Source organism: Thalassophryne amazonica, chromosome 12 (assembly GCF_902500255.1).
Source record: "Thalassophryne amazonica chromosome 12, fThaAma1.1, whole genome shotgun sequence".
Lineage (NCBI taxonomy): Eukaryota > Metazoa > Chordata > Actinopteri > Batrachoidiformes > Batrachoididae > Thalassophryne > Thalassophryne amazonica.
Window position 1 is genome coordinate 77,616,877 of NC_047114.1, and position 18,936 is coordinate 77,635,812.

Consider the following 18,936-nt stretch of genomic DNA (forward strand, 5'->3'; position numbering starts at 1 on the left):
AACACAACTATTATGCCTCATCTGGGTCTGTAAGTAACCACTCATTTCACACCAAGTTAGGAGAGACCTAGTACTAAAGATACAGTGGCTTGCAAAAGTATTCAGCCCCTTAGTATTTCACACATTTTAATTTGTTTATGGCATTTCAAATACAAAAAGTAAATCAGGCTTCTCAATATAAAAAATTCTAAAATTATCAACCTTAGACTCACACAGAAAACAAATCTCTACAACTTGATAGAAATTAATTACAAATATAAAAGCCAAGATGATGGGTTGCATAAGTAATGGGCCCCTTTAGTATAATACTTGTAAATAATCAATTTTATTGCCAGTTTTCTTCAGACAAGTCAGGGGTTGGATACATGAACATTTCCAAGTCACTGAATACTGTATGTCTTGAACTTTATTTACATCAGTTACTACATTCCATACGGTACTAATCAACGATTGAGCCTCCAACTTTTAGTTTTCCAGCAAATATGTTATCTTCACCACTGCCTTGAAGCAGTTCACTGTCTTTGCATGAATTCCAATTTTCATTTTTGCTTTTTTGATTCAATACCTGCTTCTGTCCTAGTAAACCAAAAAACGAAGCGTTCAACACTTAATGGCTTCCCACATTAAGTTAGATCCTTTAAATTAAAACAAGACAGATTAAATATAATTTAAGATCAGTACATTAGCGGGTTTAGCTCGGCTGGTAGAGTGAGCAGGTCCATCACGGCACTGATACCAGTGTGCCGTCGTGCACGATGCTTTAAAATCGTAACTTCCCACTCTTATGCCTAAGTAGATTTAACACATGGACTGAGGGAAAAATTAACTTTGAGTTTTTGAATTATTACATTAAAGCTCAGTCAGACAGAAAAGCCATCTCTCCCCCAAACTTTGTCAAAAACTATATGATTTTTGTTGTGCATAAACAAACAGAAGGGATCACGTCACCCCCACCCTCCTCTGTCACTGGCAGAGGCGATAATGTATGGAACAGATCGTGCACAACTGCAGCCGAAGCTAGTGGGGGAATAGGTCAAATGAACCGTGCAGTGTGTCAGGTTGATATGACATGTTGCTGCTGTACTGATAACTCAGTGAGTCAAACAATAAGCCGTAATAACACAGATAGATGTGCCTCAGTCCTTCTCAAGACACCAAGAAAGCAACGTTTACGCGTCAGGAGCAAGCGGCCTCCGCTGCATGTCGTTTTCTCTGTGTTTGTGTGAGGGCAACATCATAAACACGCAGGCATCAAGCTTCTCCAAATGAGCAGGAATCTGTGTGCAGCTCACGGATCGTATCAGTGTAACGGTGCAGGCGTGTCACTACCACGAGTGACACATGCACACTCCTGCAGCCACAGGTGAGCAGGACATTCTGCTGTGGGTGAACTGAGGAAGCAAGGACGTTGCACGTTGAACATGACAAAGGTTGCTTTTACACCTGTCATGGCCCGCTTAATCATCTACCACTTCAAATAGGAGGGTCTGATGCTCACTGCCTCCCAGCAGCCTTTGCTCCTGCAGTGGATAAGCTGCCATTCAACACAAGGGAGACAGAGGCAGAAACCTGTGCAGGGTATACTCGTAAAACTCCACTGGGTCGTCCATAAAAAAAGAGTAAACAGGTCAATGTTTTAAAGGCTGAACTGAAACATGGAGCCAATAAATGCAGCAAAGGGCTACATGATTTTTAGAATTTAATCTATAGCACACAACCAACTTGCACTGTCTATCTATCAATGTATCTATCTATCTATAGATCTATCTATCTATCTATCTCACACACACACACACACACAATGTGTGTGTGTGTGTGTGTGTGCTTTGTCAAGGTGCTGTTGATCTCCAGTGACGGCTGACCTACCTCACCACATCGTATCTGGACTGAAATTACTGGAAGCTATATTGTTGAACTGTGATGACCTGTGGGTCACGCTCCTCAGAGGAAGTCTACGAGGGTAGGCTGAAAAGTTCTAAGGCTCACCAAGAAGGAGAAATGCCATTTCAATAAAACTTGGCATGCATTAAGTTCACCTCTTCTGATGACTAACTGTGTTATTTTCTTCCAGGTTGTGAGGTAGTTTGTGGTTCATAGCCAAGTTTGAAAGTTCGTGGTAGAGGGAAATGGCAAAAATGGACAAAATCTGGCATTGCGGTGTGATTAAGTACCTGCATATGAAGGGGTTAAAGCCCAAGGACATTCATGCGGATATGGTTGCTACATTAGGGGATGAATCTCCCTCCATATCTACAGTGCAGAAGTGGGCAGCTGAATTTAAGAGGGGCAGAGAGAGCCTTGAAGACGACCCAAGGTCTGGGCGGCCTGCAACAGTCACAACCCAGAAAAACATTGACCTTGTTCACAAAATGGTGATGGACAACAGACGATCGATGATTAATCAGCTAGCAGATGCTGTGCGAATATCCCGTGAGAGAATTGAACACATTCTGCATGAAGAACTTGGAATGTTAAAGGTATCAGCTCATGGAATTGCTATGTGGTCAATTGTTTTTGTTTGCATGTTTGAAAATTCTTTGTTGTATTTTGTTTACCTAGTAAGTCCCTTCGGCTGCTCCCTTGTTTGCATTCGGGGTCACCACAGCATGTTGAATTGGCACAGGTTTTACGCTGGATGCCCTTCCTGATGCAACACCACATTACATGGAGAAATGTGGCAGGGGTGAGATTTGAACCTGGAACCTTCTGAACTGAAACCAAGCGCATTAACCACTTGGCCACCACCCCTGCCTGTTGTATTTTGTTTACCTGATCTTTGTTATTATTACTATGGCCATAGCAATTGGTCACCTCTCTGAGTCTGGCCTGCTTGAGTTTTTTTCCTCAAAAACACAAGAGGGAGTTTTTCCTTACCACTGTTGCCTAGCAACTTGTCAAGTGTCTTGGGTGACTTATAATATATAAATAAATTGTATTGCATTGAATTGTATTAAATTGCATTGGATTGCAATGCACATGATGATGATGATGATGATGATGATGATGATAATAATAATAATAATAATAATAATAATAATGTGTTTATGTTTTATTGCCTTACTGTTCATGTTATATTCTGTAAAATCTGATTGCATTGTCATAAAACTGAAATATATTCTACTACTTTGTAGATATAATGAAAGTGTGAGTAAATTTAATGGCGTATAATTATTAGGTTTTAGACAACACCCCCCAAACTGGACATGTTCTTTTAATATCAGCCACTATGTTACTGAAAACTAAACTGAGGACAGTTTAGTGGCTAAACAAACAGTCTTAATAATGACTTTGTGTCGCTCCGTCACCGCGTGAGACACATGCGTGTTTCTTATTTATAGCAATTTATAAATATTAATTTTCCTATTTTTCAGGTTTAGTGCAGAGTAATTGCGCCTAAATGTTTTGCGTATCTATCTATCTATCTATCTATCTATCTATCTATCTATCTATCTATCTATCTATCTATCTATCTATCTATCTATCTATCTATCTATCTATCTATCTATCGCACGAAAATGTGTTTTTGCCGCAGTTCAAAACGGTTTTTAAAATTTATTTTAAGTGTATGAAATATTACAAACTTTTTTCCCACTGTGTGCTGAAAATATTTATTTATTTATTTGTTTGCTTTTTTTTTTTTTTTTTTTTATTTGCAAAATCCAAACTGAGAGCAATTTGCCGACATATTTTTTTTTTTTACAGTGAAATATCTCAGCGCGCAAACACGGCGTGCGCGCGGGTTAAGCGCGTGCTGCTTTCCGACGCATTTCATTTAAACAACTCACGACTGACAAACTGACCGAAATTATCATTAGAATGCGGTGAAGTGATGACTGATTTAATTGTGTGTTTTCTCCATGTTGCAGCGGAATAAGCTCAAACAGAAAGAGCGCGTCAATACATGTGTACACACACACGCACGCACACACACACATACACGAAGAGGGCCACAAAACAAACATTTCAACCAGACAGTAACATTTATTATATTTGCACTAATAGAAATAATATCGTTGTTGTTCTTATTACAATGTTTTTGTATTAGTGTTACTTATATTAATCAAACATTTTGGAATATATAAGGTTGATAATAAAATTCGACACTGAAAACTATCTTTTATTATTATTATTATTATTGTTGTTGTTGTAAACCGGCGGCCTGTTCAGGGTTTACCCCACCTATCCAGTGACCGCTGGGTTTGGGTTCCAGCCCAATCCCCGCTCCCCGGGACCCTTAACTAGAATAAGCAGATTTCAAAAAATGGTTGTATGTTTATTGTTGCTACTACTATACTCATTATTTTGTCGTAATTCGTATTTTTTTTTTTTTTTTAAACAGTCCCACTGAGCTCAAGATCTCTTTTGCAAGGGACACCTGGACAATTATAAAGTTTCCAATTCACTTACCCGGCATGTCTGTGACAAGAAACCCACGCAAACACGGGGAGAACATGCAAACTCCACACAGAAAGGCCACAAGTGGGATTCGATCCCATGACCTCCTTGCTGTGAATCAACCGTGCTAACCACTAATCCACCGGACATTTACACAGTCGTTATTAAAATGTTTCTTTGCAATATAGAAAGAATTTATTTCAATATATAATATGTATTTTTTTTAACTCTGCACTCAATACATCTTTACTCTGTGCATTTTATTGTTGTTATTATTATTATTATTTATTAGCTGTGGTAGTAGTCATATCGTTGCTGATGTTGTTGTAATACAAATGATAGATTAAAATATTTATTGTTTTATTATTATTACTACTACTGCTACTACTACTATTATTATACCACCACCTTGAAGAAACCAATTACAGATTTTTTAAATATTGACTGTTTTATTATAATAGTTATAAATTTTTGATTAGCATCAACACAGTGTTTTGAATTTAATGAAGTCATCTGAATTAAACTTTAACATTACTCTTTGTTTTTGTTGTTGCTGCTCTTATTCACTGACCGTATACAATGAAAAATATAACTATATATTTTAGTTACTTTCCATGCCATTTACCTCTTATGGAAAGTGTAACTGTCTGTCATGGATGTTGGAGTTTTATATTCACTCCAATTTCTTTTTTTTTTTTTTTTTGTATATTAAAATTTTGATAACAATTTATAATAATAATAATAATAATAATAATAATAATAATAATAATAATATGTCTAAATAAACCTGATTGGACGTCGGTGCTCTTTGTGGGCGGAGACGGGGCGGAGTCTTGCCACTTTCCCTTCGTGCATGAGGGACGTCACTGACTCACCGCTTCAGACACGACAGAAAAGAAGCAGAGCTTCGTGTCCTCGGAGACAAAGTGCTGTGTTGTTGCTGGCCTTGGTTGGTGACTCCCTCAGATAAAATCACACCTCCTAAATGAGGAGCAAAGAGGAGCTGAGTGTCCCCACGGTGGGAGTTTTTGTTGTGCGTGACACCATCGTTCCATTACAGCACTTTATTTTAGAAGCTGTGACTCTAGCTCGAGTCATTAATTCACGTGGTGTTGCAAATATTTCAAAACACCACCATTTTATGATGCAAATGGATTATTTAATTTTTCAAGCATTTTGAAACATTCATTTTCTTTTAAAAGACTTTGATTTATTTGGGCTTTCAAATGTTCCAAATTATTTGTTTCATATGCTGATTCACATGTTTTGAAACAATGAGCTTCTTTTGAGCAAAATGTTTCATTTTAGCAAACGTGAAAATAATTGTCGTACAAGCACTTAGAAACAGATGATCATTTTAGGAAATCATTGGTTGGTTTGAACCTTTGTACAATTTAACAGATTGTTTTTCTGAAGTAACTCTGCAATTTAAAGTTTTGAACAGTGTGAACAGCATTTTCTGAACCAAGTGTTTCATTTAGCATTTAGACACTTTTGAAGTACTGTACCATATACTGTTAGTGTGATAAGGCAGGAGTTTGCAGTAGCAGCAATAGTAGTAGTAGTAGTAGTAGTAGTAATGTAACAGGAGTTCTGTTGTAGTACAAGTATTACTATTCATAATGTACTCCTATTACTACTAGTAGTATGGATACACAGAGCACTGTGATGAAGCAAGGTGGTAATAGTAGCAGCAGCAGTAGTAGTACATTTACACAGAGTACTGTAATCAAGCTATGGTTTGTTGGCGTGTTAGTGGTATATTATTGCTGGTAGTAGTAGCAGTAGTAGTACTACTACTACATTTACACAGAGTACTATGATGAAGCAGGATTTCCATTGTAGTATAAGTGGTAGTAGTAGCACTACATTTACACAATGTACTGTGATGAAGCAGGCACTTTGTTGTAGTGTCAGTGTTAATAGTAGTACTAGTAATAGTACATTTACAGAGTATTGTGAAGAAGCAGGTATTTCATTTCATGTTGGTGGTAGTAGTAGCAGCACTAGTAGTATAACAAGTACTGTAATGAAGCAGTTTTGTTGTGTATCAGTGGTAGTAGTAGCAACAGCAGTAGTACTACATGTACTGTGATAAAGCAAGAGTTTTGTTGTAGTGTCAGAGTACTACATTTACTCAGAGTGCTGTCACAAAGCAGCATTTTTTTGCTGCATTTGTCAGCAGCAACAGCAGTAGTAGTTGTAGTAGTAGTACATTTACACTGAGTATTGTGAAGAAGCAAGAGTTTTATTGTAGTATTAGTGGTAGTAGCAGCAACAGTAGTGATACTACATTAACACAAAGTACTGTGATGAAGCAGTTTTGTTTCAGTATCAGTGGTAGTAGTAGTACAAGCACTACATTTACTCAGAGTACTGTGATAAAGTAGTTTTTTGTATCAGTGGTAGCAGTACTACATTTACTCAGAGTATTGTGACAAAGCAGCATTTGTTTGCTTCATGAACAGTTTTGTTGTAGTATCAGTGGTAGTAGTAGCAACAGCAGTAGTACTACATGTACTGTGATAAAGCAAGAGTTTTGTTGTAGTGTCAGAGTACTACATTTACTCAGAGTGCTGTCACAAAGCAGCATTTGTTTGCTTCATGGACAGAAATTTTGTTGTAGTATCAGTGGTAGTAGTAGCACTACATTTACACAATGTACTGTGATGAAGCAGGCACTTTGTTGTAGTGTCAGTGTTAATAGTAGTACTAGTAATAGTACATTTACAGAGTATTGTGAAGAAGCAGGTATTTCATTTCATGTTGGTGGTAGTAGTAGCAGCACTAGTAGTATAACAAGTACTGTAATGAAGCAGTTTTGTTGTGTATCAGTGGTAGTAGTAGCAACAGCAGTAGTACTACATGTACTGTGATAAAGCAAGAGTTTTGTTGTAGTGTCAGAGTACTACATTTACTCAGAGTGCTGTCACAAAGCAGCATTTTTTTGCTGCATTTGTCAGCAGCAACAGCAGTAGTAGTTGTAGTAGTAGTACATTTACACTGAGTATTGTGAAGAAGCAAGAGTTTTATTGTAGTAATAGTGGTAGTAGCAGCAACAGTAGTGATACTACATTAACACAAAGTACTGTGATGAAGCAGTTTTGTTTCAGTATCAGTGGTAGTAGTAGTAGAAGCACTACATTTACTCAGAGTACTGTCACAAAGCAGCATTTTTTTGCTGCATTTGTCAGCAGCAACAGCAGTAGTAGTTGTAGTAGTAGTACATTTACACTGAGTATTGTGAAGAAGCAAGAGTTTTATTGTATTAGTGGTAGTAGCAGCAACAGTAGTGATACTACATTAACACAAAGTACTGTGATGAAGCAGTTTTGTTTCAGTATCAGTGGTAGTAGTAGTACAAGCACTACATTTACTCAGAGTACTGTGATAAAGTAGTTTTTTGTATCAGTGGTAGCAGTACTACATTTACTCAGAGTATTGTGACAAAGCAGCATTTGTTTGCTTCATGAACAGTTTTGTTGTAGTATCAGTGGTAGTAGTAGCAACAGCAGTAGTACTACATGTACTGTGATAAAGCAAGAGTTTTGTTGTAGTGTCAGAGTACTACATTTACTCAGAGTGCTGTCACAAAGCAGCATTTGTTTGCTTCATGGACAGAAATTTTGTTGTAGTATCAGTGGTAGTAGTAGTAGTAGTAGTAGCAGTAGTACATTTTCTCAGAGTACTGTGATGAAGCAGCATTTGTTTGCTTCATGAACAGTTTTGTTGTAGTATCAGTGGTAGTAGTACTACATTTTCTCAGAGTACTGTGATGAAGCAGCATTTGTTTGCTTCATGAACAGTTTTGTTGTAGTATCAGTGGTAGTAGTAGTACATTTATTCAGAGTACTGTGATTGAGCAGCATTTGTTTGCTTCATGAACAGAATTTTTTTTTGTAGTATCAGTGGTAGTAGTATACATTTTCTCAGAGTACTGTGATGAAGCAGCATTTGTTTGCTTCGTGAACAGTTTTGTTGTAGTATCAGTGGTAGTAGTACTACATTTATTCAAAGTATTGTGACGAAGCAGCATTTGTTTGCTTCGTGAACAGTTTTTTTGTAGTATCAGTGGTAGTAGTATACATTTTCTCAGAGTACTGTGATGAAGCAGCATTTGTTTGCTTCATGAACAGATTTTTTTTGTAGTATCAGTGGTAGTAGTATACATTTTCTCAGAGTACTGTGATGAAGCAGCATTTGTTTGCTTCGTGAACAGTTTTGTTGTAGTATCAGTCGTAGTAGTACTACATTTATTCAAAGTATTGTGACGAAGCAGCATTTGTTTGCTTTAATGTGTCATCATGTCGGTGCTTTTGATCTCGTCACTCTGCCTGATCAAAGACAAAATCTTCACGTGACACTTCACAGAACGCGTCTCTGACTTAATTAAACCAATTAATAGATTTACTAATTCCACACAGGCTTTTTTTTTTATTTTTTCCTAAAACGCAATATAAAGATCATGAGAACATACAACTTAAAGATTTTCCCCACATTAAAAAAAACAGTAAAGGCGCACTGAGCAGAGATATAAATACAATATCAGATCTAATATTTGTTCTGAGTTTAGTTAAAATCTAATCCATAAAATTCATTTTAGACTTTAGAAAACGTCTGGAAACAAGGCAAAAACGCAAACGACAATAATAATATGCGATATTTTCAAGCCAATATATGCTGTATATTGATAAAACAGAAAGAAAAAAACTTGAAAGAAAGAAAAAACTTGTATCCTTAAGTTTTGAGCTCCGTCCTTCTGTCCTAAAGTTTTGGAGAGGTGATGCCATGCGCCGGTTCCTCGGGCCTGACCGACTCCTTTTCTGACTCCTTTTCTGTGATTGATTGGAGGAGTTCACAGGCTGGCACCCCCGTCGTGCTCCCACATTGGTCCGCCTCCCGCCGCCGCCGTCGCTACAAGCGCCTCCTCTCATAAGCGCCGTCAGAGCGCAGCAACGTTTCCCAGAACTTCCAGAAGAAGCAAAGACAGAAGCTCGTTGCTGTGAACCTCGCGCACAACTTCATGGCTCAAAATTAGCAGGTAAGTAACAGAAGAAGAATAAATAAATAAATAATTCAAATCTGTCGTTTTAGTCGCTGTGTTTTCTTTTTCCTTTTTTGGGGCGAAATTCTTTGCGGTGCCACATCTGCGTCATTACGCACAGATCTTTTTTTTTTTTTTTTTAATCGCTCCATCCTGCCGCTCGGCTCTTATCTTCCTTATCAAACAGTTATCTTTTGCTGTGAAGACATATTGCGTTTTTGTTTCCTATCTGTGCATGCGTGCGCGCGCGTGTGTGTGTTTGTGTGTGTGTGAACACGCTCTTCTATGGCTGGGAGGATTTGACACGGATGGATTCTCTCAAAAAGCTCCTGGCGTCGGCGACGCGGTTCACAGCAGTGGATGTTGAGAAGGCGTGAAATGACGAATCAAATTAAGACGTTTGGAGACGGGAACGAGGCTGCGCGTTCACCATGAAATATCGCGTATAAACCACGAAGGGGAATTTGGATCCAAATGTTTAACGCGTTTGAGGCTTTAACTTTACGCCACATTTTCTTCCCTAATTCCAGATTTTTATTTTTTTTCCTATGACAGGGCAGACTGCACCCTGAAGTTTTTTATTAATCCACACGGTGTATGGAAAGTGCTCCTGGATGGACCTGGGCGAACACAGCTGGTCCATGGTCAAGCGAGAAGCATCCAGCAGCCCCGGCTCACCGGCTGATCACACCTACCTGTCCGGTGACAGCAGGAGGGACGGGTCCGCCTCCGATGAGCTGAGGACACCGGCGCCTCCGAGCGACCTTGACGCACTGGGGCACCGTAGATCGCTACACTCCTACGTGCACTTCGGACACCATAACGCCACCCTGACCGCCTCCGAGGACATGCCGCTGTTCACGGATTTAGACCAGGGCGGCAAACTGGTCCTCTCCGGCAGCGCGCACAAGGCAGGCCTGCTGGTGGACCCGACCGACATGTACCAAACCCTGGCCATTGCCGCGGCGCAGAGCCAAACTGGATATGATTCCTCCTCCGGGGGTTACATGCACTCCAACCCCAACTCCCCCGTGTACGTGCCCACCTCCCGCGTGAGCCCCATGATAACCAGCCTCTCATACCTGCAAGCCAGCGGTTCTGCGCAGCCGAGCCACGGCGTCTCCAGCCATTCGGTGTGGTCGCAGTCGACCCCGGAGAGCCCGTCCTACAGCACCGGGAGCCCGCACACCTCCAGCCGCTTCCACTACCCCCCGAGCCCGCCTATGAACAACGGGACTCCGCGGGACAGCGGCTACAGCAACACGCTGAACATGAGCAGCCGAGACCAGTACGGCCTGTCCCGGCCTCTGAGCGGGACCTACCCGAGTCCCTACTCCCCGTACGTGGCTCCGCAGCTGTCCCAGCTGCCCTCTCCGTGGAGCGGCGGGGCTTTTGAGAACACGATGCTGCACACGCTGCAGAGCAGAGGAGCGCCGCTGATCCGAGGACCAAACGGAGGTGAGAGACAACAAAATCAAATACTGACGTGCATGAGCGCACACCGCGCAGAACAAGGCGGGCAAAGCAGATTATTTAATAGAAGTCAAAACACATTATTTAAAAACGTGTGTGCACATTTTTTTGTGCGTAAAAAGTTGTCAAAAAGTGCGCCAGGCTTCAGAATCTCCACAAATATAAAAAAAATTATGACACGTCATGCGCAGCTCCTTAACGTGATATGTTTATGTAATTTCTTTTTTTTAAGTCGATTTTTATCCTTTTCAGTTCCAGATTTTCTCGACGATATGGGAGAGAGCAGAGAGTGCGTAAACTGCGGCTCCATGTCCACGCCGCTGTGGAGGCGCGACGGCACCGGACACTTTCTGTGCAACGCCTGCGGCCTGTACAGCAAAATGAACGGGCTGAGCAGACCGCTGATTAAACCTCATAAACGGACGGTAAGTCTCAGTCAGCAGCACTGGACACTTCTTTAAAACAAGCCGTTAATCGATGTAAAACAGCGCGCAAACAACACGTTTTTCTCACTTAAAAAAAAACCCATTATGGGCCAGGTTAAAATAATTACAAATTACAACACATCACAATGACATTTAGAAGCAAACATTATTCAGTAAAATTTCAAAATTTGAATCTCCAAGTAATATTTTAATCCCTCATTAATTTCACGCTTATCTGGAGAAAAGATTGATTGATTTTTCTTCGTTTGTTTTATTTTTGTTTTGATTTGTTTACTGCCTCGGTTTAATTGGATTCAAATAAATGAATTAGGCGTGTTTAATCAGACACCCAATGTGTCACCCGTGTGTGTGTGTGTGTGTGTGTGTGAGAGAGGTGAGAATTGGGCGGAAATGTCTCTATGCCGTTTAGCATGTCGCCTTTACGCACGGCGTTACGCACACAAAAAAGCGGATGTTCGTGAAAATTAACAGTCTGAAAAATAATCTGCAAATAATTTAAACAAGGAGGGCCTCTTGCATGCATCTCAAATTTTGAAATCGTGCCTAAATGTCTATTAAATCAGCGTCACAACTGAGCCGATGAGGCAAAAATGATCATTTTATTTAACCTTTTTAATTTGAGTTGTAATAATTACTGTGCTCCCATCACCAGTCGACGTCCAGGAGAATCGGCCTGTCGTGCGCAAACTGTCAAACCAGCACAACCACCCTGTGGCGCAGGAACGCGGAGGGGGAGCCGGTGTGTAACGCGTGTGGACTCTACACAAAATTACACGGGGTGAGACAACAATTCCTTTCCCCCTTCCTTTGGTTTGAAGCCAATTTCATGCTTTCAAAAAGTGTAATTTGCGTGTGATGCTGGTGCAATGTGCAGGTGCCTCGACCTCTGGCCATGAAGAAAGAAGGTATCCAGACCAGAAAAAGAAAACCGAAAACTTTGAATAAAACAAAAGGCTCCTCTGGTGAGTTACCTGTCAATAAATTGCAATCCAAAATTGCAATAAAGCAAATTTAATAAAATATTGCCTTTTGCAGGAAACAGCAGCGCTGTGTCTATGACCCCAACGTCCACATGTTCATCCAATTCAGAGGATTGCTCCAAAACCAGCTCTCCGTCTGCACAAGTGTCAGGGGTAAGAAGCTTGATTTGTAATTAAAGCACACACAATAATGATGCCTGTTTAAAAGAAAAGAAAAAGAGATGGGAAAAGTCATCTTTACAATTTCCTATGTTAAAATTTGAATTGTGTATTATTATAGACATAAAAAGAAAACTCCTCTGTTCTGTGGGGATGAATGTTGTTATTGAGAATGTCATATTTTACAGTAATATGAGCGCCACATGATTCAGGAGCTTTGAGGTTTTTCAGGCCTAAAGCGTAAATCACACTGAAACAGAATTCACTTATCAGTTTCATTTCTGCACATTTATTATCCTGCACCGCCGCCACACAAGCAGGATATTGTATTGGCTTCTGTGTGTTTGTGCAAAATAACTAACTAAAAAAATGATGATAATAATAACAATAATAAAACTGGACAGATTTTCACCAAATATGGTGGGATTACTACCGTTTTGTGTCTCCAGACAGTTAACATTTGGAACAGATTGGTCACATGTCAAGGTCAGGTAAAACAGCCTGAGAAACACATTTACCTTAATATCCCTACTACCAGTGTGGCTACAGATTTGATCAAAAGCTCATATTCATTAGTAAAATATTTCTGATCAATTGGTTTGAGTGAGTTCATGATGAAGTCACAAAAAAAGTCATAATATGAAGTCATGTAATGTTAAAAAAACATTGTGTGGGTGTGTGGTCCCTTGAAGTTCACTGCAGATATTGTTGATAATAAGGTTTCATAAGTCCCCACAAAAATTTATATGTCAGTGTGCAGAGCGAGTTGAGCCTGCAGAGCGTGTGTGGTGTGCATTAGCCCCATGATGACTTTTTTCTTTATTTTTGCAGGTCAGTTCCTCTGTGCTGTCCAGTCCGACAGAGGGAACAGGCTCCGGCTCAGCCGTGAAGTACTCAGGACAGGACGGCCTATACGGTCTGTCGCAGCCATCAGACGTGGCTTCAGTGCGGGGTGAACCGTGGTGCCCCATGGCCCTGGCTTGAACACCCAAATCTTTTTTGGAGGACATCAATCTGACCCCTGTGCCTGGATCCAGTGCCGAGGCCTCCAATGGCCACTTTTGCTTCCCGGCCAGTGTGAGCTGGAATCGAGTGTGGAATATCTGGAATATGCAGGGATCACTATTGTTTAAAAAAAAAAAAAACACAACGCGCCTTCACTGGGTCGAGGTCCAATGTGGAAAGTCTGTGGACCCAACGTGCACTCTCCTGTCCATGGCACAGAACCACGCCTTGGTTCGTATGAAAATATTGTACATATGGATTTCCTCTCTGAAGAAGAAGTTATTGATTGGACACCGGAGCTTCATGAAGCGCTGAGGACATTTAGATTTTTTTTTTTATTGTTATTATTATTATTTCTTTCCTCAACTGGAACCACGCCACAAGTGCCAAGACAACTTTGAATCAAAGAAAATATTTATAAATCTTCCACTGTTGAAAAGCTCTGATTGTTAATAAAGATATCACTGTAGAGTAGATCTTAAACCATTCTGTCATCTTTTCTAATTCTGACTTTCTGTTTTCAGTGTGCACATGTTAAAGCTCTTACTGCATTTGGTGTAAACAGGGTATGAGATGTTTTGTTTAAAGGTGTAGTCCCTTTCGATTTTCCACAAAATTTACTTTGTGTTCATATCTAGTCATTATAAAGTGCCTTTATTTCTGTGGTATATTACAAAATTACAGCACATTCTATTTCTGGTTAAACTATTTATTTTTTGTGCAGGGGGGATTCCGTGACAATTGTAGTGAGTTTTGATCTGTGAGATTTTGTCGACGACATACAGAAAGAACCACAGGCATGGGGTTGAAAGTTCACTGAGAAACTGGGAACTCAGGATTTCAGACTCACAACCCAGAAAACATATATGTAATAAAGCTGTGATAAAACGTGAGTCTCCCCAATCACTCGTTTCGGTAAACCGCGTAAAACCTTTATTTCTGTAACTAATGTTCATATTGACACCTGACCCAGCAGATCTGTGCAGGTTGTATTACAAATCTAGCAGATATCCAGCAAATATTTAGTTTGAAAAATGTCTAGATTTTATCCTGAGTTCTTCCCAGCAGGATCTCTATTCTCCAGTGTTTATTAGCTGCTTTGGTCGCTTTCTTCCCAGTTAAATTTGACCCTTGTGGTGGTGGTGGTGGGGGGTGCTATCAACTGGAATTGAAGGTTGGCTCTTCAGCTCAATTTTGCTATCCCCCACACCATCTATGACATCACTACAGAAAGTGTGTCATGGCGTCATGTCTCTGTATTCTAACCCACGTGGGTCTAAAAAATTTTAATTGTTTCCAGAAAATAATTGGGATTATTTGAATAGTAAGGAACAAAACTGTAGTGGTGCTGAAAAAACAATCAATCCTTTTTATAAGTAATCATAAAAGAAAACAATAAAAAAATTGAAAGGGACTACAGCTTTAACTGTTCGCACAAATATTCAAACAGTCACCTCTTTCAGACACGTATTGATATCAAATCATTTGTCAGCCGCTGGGTAGCCTGAAGGTACTTGTCTCACAGCAAAAGTGAACTCACGCTGGGAATGGAGCCAAGCTGCTGAAATTCTTTCACATGTGAACGGCTGCTTGAACAAAAGTGTGCAGCGGGCCAAGCGAGCAAACTGCATTACTGTGTAACATTGACAGCCCCCCCCCCCCCCCCCCCCCCCAAAAAAAGCAGTGGTTCGTGTGTCACCTCTGAACAAATGATGTTACTTTGATTATGAATCCAAAATAAGAAGGTGTCAAACCAAATTAAACATGGAAAGAAATTATTTCTGAAAACTGCTGAACACTGAAAAAAAAATTGATGGATTAATTAAAAAAAAAATGCTTCAATTGGTAACACTCAAATAGATTAGTTTGATCCAAATTAACTTAGGAAGTAATATTTATGTAAACTTCTAACTTTATCTGGAAAAACCCGTTTCATTTGGGTGTTACCGACTGAAGCAAGTTGTTTATTTTTCTCTTTTTTTAGTGAGCAGATGGCAGAGAATACCTAAATAAATTGCTTCAACTCGCTCAACTCAAATTAAATGAGTTCATCCAACTTAACAAATTGGCATAAATATTGGTCTATAATATAAATATATGGTGAGTTAATTTGGCTGTTTGTGTGTTACCAACCGACATTCTTTTTTTTTTTTAGCCCATTTTTTTTCTTTTTTTTTTTTGCCAGTGTGCATGGAATTGTAAATATTAAAAAGTGTGTGTTTCTTTTCACTGTGTCTCTGAAGGCATGGACACACACAAAGTCATTTCATGTGTAAAATAATAAAATTTTAAAATCATCTGATGAAATGAAGAAAAAAAGAGACAACATAATGAAACTGCTTCAACTGGTTGCACTCGAACAAATTAAGTTTGTCAAAACTATGTGAATAATTTGGCACAAAATATGACTTGTTAAGTCAATTTGGATCAGCCTAATTCATAATTCATTTGAGTGCTACCAATTAAAACACTTTTATTACATTGATCCATTTTTTTTTCAGTGTAAAAGTCATATTGTTTTCGCTTTAATCTACAGTACTGTGCAAAAGTTTAGGACATGGTCACTGTGCTTCAAACTTTTAAAAAAAGAAAAAACAGTTAAATGTTCATATTTATATTCAAAATATGTAGAAATATGCACCTTTAAAATGGCATAACTTTATTTATATTGAAAAAAGAGGAAAACCAATTAAATTGCTTCAATTGGTAACACTCAAACGGAGTAAGATTGTCCAAATTAACATAATAAATTGACATCAATTACGATCAAATTTATCTGAGTGCTACCACCTGAGCACTTTATGAAGTTGGTCCAACATTTTTTTTATTTTCAATGTCAGTGGTTTCTGCAGTTTATAGAAAAATGGGGTTGTGTTTAAACAGTTAATTTATTACTGTGTTGCTAAGTACAACTCCAACAAAGCTCTGCTTTTTAAATAACTATTATTTCAAAATGAGGTTTGTCATTTAATAATCTATTGGTTTCTTTAATGAAAATATCAAAGTTCACATTTTTGTTTGGAGTAGGATGTTTTACATTGTTAAATGGAGATTTTCTGTTGTCCCACTAAGAAATTTGGAAAACACTTTTTTCCCCACCCCCAAATTTTATGGTGGCTATAACTTTTGCACAGCACTGTACAATGAAAAAAGAGAATAGTTGAATTAAGTTGTTTGAACTCAAGTTTGTAAGTTAGATCTAACTTACAAACTTATGTTCAAACAACTTAATTCATTCAAGTGTTACTAAATTAAACACATTTTGAAGTTGGTTCTTTTTTCAGCATACATAGGGCTTGTCATGCTCCTGATCTTATTTATTTTATGAAACAATATGTTCATTTTTAAGCCTCATTTTTGTTTTTAAATGTGTTTGTTTGCTGCCCCCCCGCCAAAAAAAAAAACATTATGAGAAATTCTATATTTAAACGGAGCAGAATAATTCTGGTGTCACACGTCAGTGCAGAACAGTGTGTTTAAAGTGTCTTGAAGTTGAGCATGTTGTTGTAAAGCGTAATGTTTTCAGGCATATTTGTGAACGCTCTCGCTCCCCGCTCCTCCCTTTGTTAAACAAAGACTGGATAGTTTTAATTCCTCATGATTTTGAGGGAGGAAAAAAAAAACAGAGAAAAATCAAGAGTTCCTGCTGTGAAAGAATAATTGTGCTCCTTTAAAAAAAAAAAAGAAAGAAAAGAAAAAGCAGACATCAGGTTTGTTTTCAGTCTTTTTTTCCTGGGTGGTTTGCTTTCACACTGTACTGATATTTCATTAAAGCAAGCCTTCTTACTTCACTTAGAGTTGTTTTTTTTAATGGCATCACTGTGTATCACGCTGTACCTGAGTGAATGTGACCTGTGAGTAACTGCGCATGAAAAGATTTTAGCGATGGTAGAATCCACGTGTGAGCTTTAGTGTTATCTGTCTGCTCTTTGACATATTGATTTAACCTGGTTTAAAGAGTGTTGTGGAATGTGGACATCAGCCCAGCACTATGGAGATGAGCATCATCACTGCACTGTTTATTTTGAAAATTTTTTGAAAGACTTTATTCTAGTGTTCAGTTGCAGCTGAATGATAATCTATGTGTTTGTTGCATGATATGCAATCACTAAATGTCTAAACTAGCTTTGGATATGTAAATGCAAACCAGCATTGGACTGAAAATACCAGCAAATATTCACAGGTTACATTTTCGAGGTATCCATGGAAACCTGAGGGAGGAACCACAAAACACTTTACTGCAGAAATTCTCCCTATCTGAGTGTTACACCCACAAGAGCATGCACACAAAATGATTAAAAAAACATCAGAACTGCACATGCTGCACACTAACTCCCCACCACCACTACCACAAAAAAAAAAAAAAAAAAAATTAGATAGATGGGGAGTTGAGTTACCTAGGTTCAATTCCCAGTCATAGCTGATTGGGTGCATGGATGAGACACTTCTGCATTGCCACAGCTGCAAATGGGTACAGGCCTGGGCTTGGAAAGTAACCTGGCATCCTGCCTAGGTGAAGTTGTAGACTTTCAATTGCTTCATGTTGCAAAAATCTGTGGATAAGCACCAGCGGGATTTATCACATTACATTCCACATGTCTGTCAGTGCATGCTTCCATAGGCGTTATACTGTATTGCAGGACCTGCTGGATGTATGTTTTAATTTTGATGTCAAATTAGATTAGATTAGATTTGATAGAACTTTATTAATCCCTTGGGAAGACTCCCTCAGGGAAATTGAGGTTCCAGCAGCACTGTATTGCAGCACACAAGGTAGGAAGCACACAGAGCATCAAAAGTGAAAGTAAAAAACAAATATAAATATAAATAAAAATACACAAATTTAAATACTAGAAATACTGCTCGCTGCTGGTTTACCGGCCACTCTCCTTCCTGTCTTCTGTCTTCCTGTTACCCCTCCTCCTCCTTCTGAGTGAGGAGTTGTGCAGTCTGATGGCCTGAGGCACAATGTACAAGATATAAGTTTATGTATCAGCTGTAGCTCCTGCAGATCACTTGCGCTTCATGTTTTGCATGTTTACCTGCTTCAAGTACAGCTGATTGGTCAAGGTTTAAGAGCTCTTCATTGGTTGAGCACACCTGGCTTCATTAATTAGCAGTGGGAGGAGCAACAAAATAGTACTCATAGAGTCAGTGAGTTTGCAACATTTCTGTAAGTCACTCTGTATCCAGCTGTTTGTTTGTTTTTTTTTTGGTGCGTGTGTTCTGATAGATACAGGTGAGGAATGGTGAATATTCTATTTTGAGCCGCGTTGGCATTCATGTGAAGCCTCAGTGCTACTCACAGGATCCCGGTGGCCACCAAGGCAGCTGCTGTTTTTGCAGCAAGTCAGTTTGTTTACTGTGAATGTTGGAAAATAATACCTACAGAAATGTACATAATATTATCACCAAAAATGTATTTTCTAAGCAA

The 18,936-nt window shown here is 39.0% G+C and overlaps 1 protein-coding gene across 2 annotated transcripts; it reads left to right on the forward strand.

Moving 5' to 3' along the window:
• Positions 1-9,352: 9,352 nt before the first annotated feature.
• Positions 9,353-15,165, forward strand: LOC117522467 (GATA-binding factor 6-A-like). Of its 2 annotated transcripts, XM_034183889.1 has the most exons (7): positions 9,353-9,436; positions 9,995-10,897; positions 11,165-11,337; positions 12,011-12,136; positions 12,233-12,320; positions 12,394-12,491; positions 13,329-13,648. In XM_034183889.1, the coding sequence occupies exons 2-7, from the start codon at positions 10,054-10,056 to the stop codon at positions 13,479-13,481; spliced, it is 1,482 nt and encodes a 493-aa protein (XP_034039780.1). In that variant the 5' UTR covers positions 9,353-9,436; positions 9,995-10,053; the 3' UTR covers positions 13,482-13,648. The 2 variants fall into 2 exon arrangements, with proteins under 2 accessions (XP_034039780.1, XP_034039781.1); XM_034183890.1 differs by lacking the exon at positions 9,353-9,436 and having other exon boundaries at positions 10,012-10,897; positions 13,329-15,165.
• The last annotated feature ends 3,771 nt before the right edge of the window (positions 15,166-18,936 follow it).

What these genes read in the sequence shown, in the direction of transcription:
- LOC117522467 (XM_034183889.1), top strand. Translation starts at nt 10,054, where the DNA reads ATGGACCTGGGCGAACACAGCTGGTCCATGGTCAAGCGAGAAGCATCC. An exon ending in TTAAACCTCATAAACGGACG is followed by an intron (nt 11,338 to 12,010) that starts GTAAGTCTCAGT and finishes TCCCATCACCAG; the next exon opens with TCGACGTCCAGGAGAATCGG. An exon ending in TCTACACAAAATTACACGGG is followed by an intron (nt 12,137 to 12,232) that starts GTGAGACAACAA and finishes TGCAATGTGCAG; the next exon opens with GTGCCTCGACCTCTGGCCAT.